This window comes from Balaenoptera borealis, assembly GCF_965194805.1.
Source record: "Balaenoptera borealis genome assembly, chromosome: 20".
NCBI classification, from domain to species: Eukaryota; Metazoa; Chordata; class Mammalia; order Artiodactyla; family Balaenopteridae; genus Balaenoptera; species Balaenoptera borealis.
In genome coordinates, this window is record NC_138879.1 from 40,207,733 (window position 1) to 40,213,894 (window position 6,162).

Sequence of the window (6,162 nt, forward strand, 5' to 3'; positions counted from 1 at the left end):
TCCTGGGCAAGTCATTTCACCTGGGAACATTAATTTACCTCCTAGGAAATGTCTGAGACCCTTCCAACTCAACCATCCTAAGGCTTCCTTACATTATTCATTCAATATGTGCATATGGAGCACATACTTTGGATACAAGTATGTTATTTTCCTGATTCAAATAAAAACATATATGACAAAGAGCTATTTCCTGGTTTTAGGATTGATACAAAAAATCTTACAAATATATAATCACTAAGATAGAATTTTATATTTATCAAAAAGAACAAAATTATAAGAAATAGAGACTATGTCAGAAAATTAACCATGTTATAATCAACATGTGCTAGAATTTGGTTTAAGTCCACCAAGACATGGTATGAATTTGGTTTAAAATCAGCAGGACATGCAATAGGCACATGAAAAGATGCTCAACATCACTAATTATTAGAGAAATGCAAATCAAAACTACAATGAGGTATCACCTCACACCGGTCAGAATAGCCATCATTAAAATGTCTACAAATAATAAATGCTGGAGAGGGTGTAGAGAAAAGGGAACCCTCTTACACTGTTGGTGGGAATATAAATTTGTACAGCCACTATGGAAAACAGTATGGAGGTTCCTTAAATAACAAAAAATAGAGTTACCATATGATCCAGAAATCCCACTCCTGTGCATGTATCCAGAAAAGATGAAAACTCTAATTCGAAAAGAAATAAGCACCCCAATGTTCACAGCAGCACTATTTTCAATAGCTAAGACATGGAAGCAACCTAAATGTCTATTGACAGATGAATGAATAAAGAAGATGTGGTATACACACACACACACACACGCACGCACAATGGAATACTACTCAGCCATAAAGAATGAAATAATGCCATTTGCAGCAACATGGATGGACCTAGAGATTACCATACTAAGTGAAGTAAGTCAGAGAAAGACAAATATCATATGATATCACTTATATGTGGAATCTAAAATATGATACAGTGAACTTATTTACAAAACAGAAACAGACTCACAGACATAGAAAACAAACTTATGGTTACCAAAGGGGAAAGGCAGGGGCGGGGTGGTAGAAGGGATAAATTAAGGAGTTTGGGATTAGTAGATACAAACTACTATATATAAAATAACAAGGACCTACTTATAGCACAGGGAACTATATTCAGTATCTTGGAATAAACCTTAACAGAAAAGAATATGAAAGAATATATATAACTGAATCACTTTGCTGTACACCAGAAACTAACACAATATTGTAAATCCACTATACTCCAATAAAAATCTAAAAATAAATTAAAAATAAATAAAATCAACAGGTCATGGTCTAGATTTTTGAAGAGACAATTGCATAGATAACTATCACACAATGTGGAAAGTGCTGTAATGGCAGAGGTAAATAATAAAGTCTGTTATCAGAAACGTGATTGATTCAGCTGTTTCCATTTCCTTCTTCTCACCCTCAACTCAGAGACGCCTGCTCTCAGAAACTAAATCACGAGTGTGAAGGGGGTTCCCCCAGGAAGTAAATGAGGGAATTCAATTCGGGGTATCGATTGAGGGCTGGGGCAGAGGGGGTGGACGTGAGGAGGAGGCATTGTCTGTGACCTAGAGTTTCCAGTGAAGCAAATGATAGACTCCTTTTTTTGGAATTGACAGTAACAAAGGAAGACAGCTGGATGCTACAGCCCCAGTGAAACCTGCCATTGCCCCAAATCTTGCCTTTGCTGCACCTCCCTCGGACCAGCATTAGCAGTCATAGGGATGGGATGGAAACACAGCCCATGTGTTTTAAGAGAAGTAACTCTACGGACACAGGAAGGACAGAATTCCTAAGGTGTGGTCTCACTTTGCTTATGTCTTATCACCTCCATTGCTCTAACTCCTTTTGGGGGAATTCAAAGCCCTCTTGGTTTGGTCCTAATGTAGCTTCTTCATCCATATTTGCCCCTCCACTGTGCAGCTACTCTGAAGGACTCACTCCTCCCTCTGACCCAGCAATTTCACACCTGTGACTCTGCGTTAGCTGGCCAAGCCATCTACTGCCACACCATCTATACATGTTCAAATCCTGTGTCTCTTTCAAGACCCAATCAAAATTCCATCCCTTCTGTGACGCCTTTCCCTATCCTCCTGAGGGAGACCATGACTCCCTCTTCCTCACATTCTGAGCTTTCATTTATTTTTCTCCTAAGAATCTTAGCACTTTCTGTTAAGTACTGTGGTTACCTGTTTATACTCTACCTGCTCCTACTAGACTGGGGGCACCTAGAAGATAAAGATCATTAGAAAGGATAAACCATAATTCAAAAGACTATACATATATATATATATATATATATATATATATATATATATATATATATATGTATGTATAATTGAATCACTGCTGTACAGCAGAAATTAACACAATATTGTAAATCAACTATACGTCAATAACATTTTTTAAAAGTTCATTAGAAAGAACTAAATCTATTTCTCAATGTAAAATGTGATTTATGCCCACTAATTCTGTAATAATAAATAATAAAGGATGGAAAAGAAAATATATACATCTGGCTAAGAAAGTATACTCTTTCACACCACTGAAATTATGAATTGAAAAGAATAGGAAAGGAACACTGCTCCAAATTTGGCATTACTTATGTAAATATCTTACAGGTTCCTCAAAATAGTTCAGACAAATGGAAATCAAGACTTCATTTTAGCAAAGGCCATTCGAAAGAAACCTTAGTATATTTATCCAAAAATTCTTTCAAATTAGACAATTGCCAACAACCTACCTTCCAACTGGTGGTGTTGGAAATGTTTTAAGACAGAATGTGTTCATAAATCTGTGGGCTGACCAGGAAGGTAATACATTCTTACTCCAAAAAAATTGAGAAAATTCCAGAAAAAAAGGAAAACAAAATTGCCCATTCATCTGTCACACAACGTTAAGTACTAATGATGCTTTGGCCATTTATTTCCAATGCTTTTTATTTTTTCCACGCCTAGACCATATATCCGTGTGTGTGTATACACACACACACACACACATATTTATGGTTACAATATTTATCATATATGTGTATATACACATATACACACATATATATTTGTATAATTCTTCATCTTATACAGCTGGTACAATTTTTATCTTACTTTTTGACAACTGATGTTATGATTATATTTATGCTACTTCATTTAGTTTAAGGGCTTAATAAAAAACATTCCAGTGGATATATCATAACTGACTTTATCATTCCCTGATAGAGGAAAATTTAGGTTTCCTCATTTAGAGTTCTAAATGTTGCTGGGTCAGCACCTTCCTGTCTGAAGATGACTCCATATTTGGGCTGGTTTCTTTAGAACTCTTTCCTAGGAATGTGATCTCTAGGTTAGTGGGTATAAATATTTTTAGGCTCTTGACATATTAACACCCACATCTAATGTCTCTTTATGAGTTTCAACTAGTGTTTAACCCAGTGCCCCTGGTCACTCGGTGACTGCTGAATGGACAAATGACAGAAATATGACCTCATGCTTCCTAGCCCTCTAGCAGGGATTCCTTGATTCAGTCCCTTGCAACCAAGGGAAGCTTGTGCCACCCTCCAAGGCAGTATCGCACCTGCCCTATCCTTGTGGTTAGAGCAGCTGGGGAAACACAGCAGTTTCAGCTCTGTGGAAAGGTCAGAGCTGGAGAATTTGTTAGGGGAAGGGACCAGCTGAGAATAGCCCTGGCTGGACACACACCCCTCTCCTGCGGCTCACAGGGGAAACCCATTTCTTCACATGAAACCAGAACAAGTCATGCGTTGCGGGCTGAGACTTGTAGCTGACAGCAGCTATTCTTGGATATCCTGAGCCCCTGCGGTTGCCACGGACCCTGAGTTATGAAACACTTAGTGTGAAAGCATCACTATGCTTAAACATTTCCTTCCTCACTCCCAGATTCCATTTCCCCATCCATCAGGGCTGCCTATAAAGAGCTGGGGAGATGGCCTCTCACTAAAGAAGGACGCAGGCAGCAGCGGGCGCCCAGTCCCACACTCAAGGCCACACTCCGCCTGTTCAGCATCATGAAGGTGCCCGCAGCTGCCCTCGCCGTCCTCCTCTGCCCCATGGCCCTCTGCAGCCAGGTCTTCTCGGCACCACGTGAGTCTGTGCAGTAGTGGCAGGGGTCCCCACGCCAAACTTTACTTGGCCTTGAGAGCCCCCAAGAGAAAATAAAGATCTTCTTAAAGGGTTATGAAACATTTTGGCCTTTCTCTTCAAGATTTTTATTTTTATCTTTATAAAGGGGTCCTCAGATCTGGAGCCAGGGTTGGGGAGGTACAGTCCCATTTTACAGATGGCAAAATGGGGACCTAAACAAATGAGTTGGCAAGAGGCAGAATCCAAATCTGGTTACTGCCCCGTGGTGTCAGTCTTCCAGTAACTCACCCTAGGTCCCCCCAAGAGTTTGTCCCTTGGATGTCTTATGAGAGCTGTCTAAGGTATTTCTTTTGCTGGGGTGTGACTTCTTGAACCAGAAACAATTTCCTGAAGGGCGATGTGATAAGAACAGTCTGTTTGGATGTCTGGAGCACACAGAGAAAGAGAGAGCCCACAGTGAAGAGTCAAAAATAAAGAAGGATGCAGACAGAAACAAGGACAGAGACAGGGATATTTCTAGGCAAAAATGCCCAGCGCCTTCCAGTGAACTGTCGCCCAGTCTGTGCCCTAAGCCAGGCTGTCTCTCTCCTTCCGAGTCTTCCTCATCCCCTTCTGAACTATGACTCAGCCTCATTCTGCCCCTTCCTCCACAGTTGAGGCTGACACCCTAACGGCCTGCTGCTTCTCCTACACCGCCTGGCAGCTTCCTCGCAAATTCGTAGCTGACTATTTTGAGACCAGCAGCCAGTGCTCCAAGCCCGGTGTCATGTAAGTGCCAGTCTTCCTGCCCACCTCTGGGGAGATGGGATGTTGGATGGGAGTCAGCACCCAAGGGCACAGAGAGGCCTGGGGCGCCATCCTGGCAAGCCCAGCCCTCCGGGGCCTATCAAGTATACAGGACCCAGGTCTCTGGGCTGTGACCTGACCTGGCCGGGCTTGCAGAGTCAGGGGGTGCTAGGCCAGCCCAGAGGGAGGGAGGGGAAGAAGGAGGCTGAATCCTCTGCATCCTCTGAGGGGCCCCCTGAGTCAGGGAGAGCGTCTCTCTGGACTGACGTAGGCAGAGGGTCCCCGAGGGAGTGGCAGGCCCTGGGCCTCCCAGGAGAGAGGGGTGGAGGGGCCACAGGGAGCCCAGGATCCCCCTGCTGGATTCCTCAGTGTGTAATCCTTTTGTCCTTCTCCAAAGCTTCCAAACCAAAAGAGGCCGGCAGCTCTGTGCCAACCCCAGTGAGGACTGGGTCCAGGAATACATCACCGACCTGGAGCTGAATGCCTGAGTGGCCTGGAAGCTTTGAGGAACCCAGTGACCTCAGTGGCCCGACTGGGCAGCAGGGGTCTGAGCCTTGCAAATACCCCTGTCACCTCCACAGCTACCTCTCCTGTGCGCTGGTTGTTTCCAAACAGCAACACTCCGGGACTCGTTCCTAACTTAGATTGCAACTTATTTACATATAATATTAATATTTAATTTTTGTAATTTAATTTCAATGTCCCACTGTGTCTGGGACTGTGTGCTCCAAGAGGTCCCAAGACACCTTTTCACAGACCTTCCCCTCCCCATTCGCTTGCACTCTGGTGACAATTGACTGTCGGCAGCTTGTTCTATGCAGAGATGGTGCCAATGCCACCAGACTGACAATTGTGTATTGGATGTTTCCATTCAGTGCTGTGTTCAGCAAAGCGAAATAATAAAGATGCTCTTTTGAAAAGTAAACTGGCATTGAGTTTGGTTTTGTTTCTCTGGCAAATCAGAATCACTGGTTGACTTTCTCTGAAAGACAAATATACGATATCGCTTATATGTGGAATCTAGAAAAATGGTACAAATGAACCTATTTACAAAACAGAAATTGAGTCACAGATATAGAAAACAAACTTATGGTTACCAATGGGGAAGAGGGGGATAAATTGGGGGATTGGGATTGACATATACACACTACTATATATAAAAGATAACTAATAAGAACCTACTGTATAGCACAGGGAACTCTATTTGGTGCTCTGTAATGACCTATATGGGAATGGAGTCTAGAAGAGAG

The 6,162-nt window shown here is 42.5% G+C and overlaps 1 protein-coding gene across 1 annotated transcript; it reads left to right on the plus strand.

Annotated features, from left to right (window-relative positions):
* Positions 1-2,382: 2,382 nt before the first annotated feature.
* LOC309619130 (C-C motif chemokine 3) lies at positions 2,383-5,837 on the plus strand. Its single transcript, XM_082374007.1, has 3 exons — positions 2,383-4,126; positions 4,780-4,894; positions 5,310-5,837. The coding sequence occupies exons 1-3, from the start codon at positions 4,051-4,053 to the stop codon at positions 5,398-5,400; spliced, it is 282 nt and encodes a 93-aa protein (XP_082230133.1). The 5' UTR covers positions 2,383-4,050; the 3' UTR covers positions 5,401-5,837.
* The last annotated feature ends 325 nt before the right edge of the window (positions 5,838-6,162 follow it).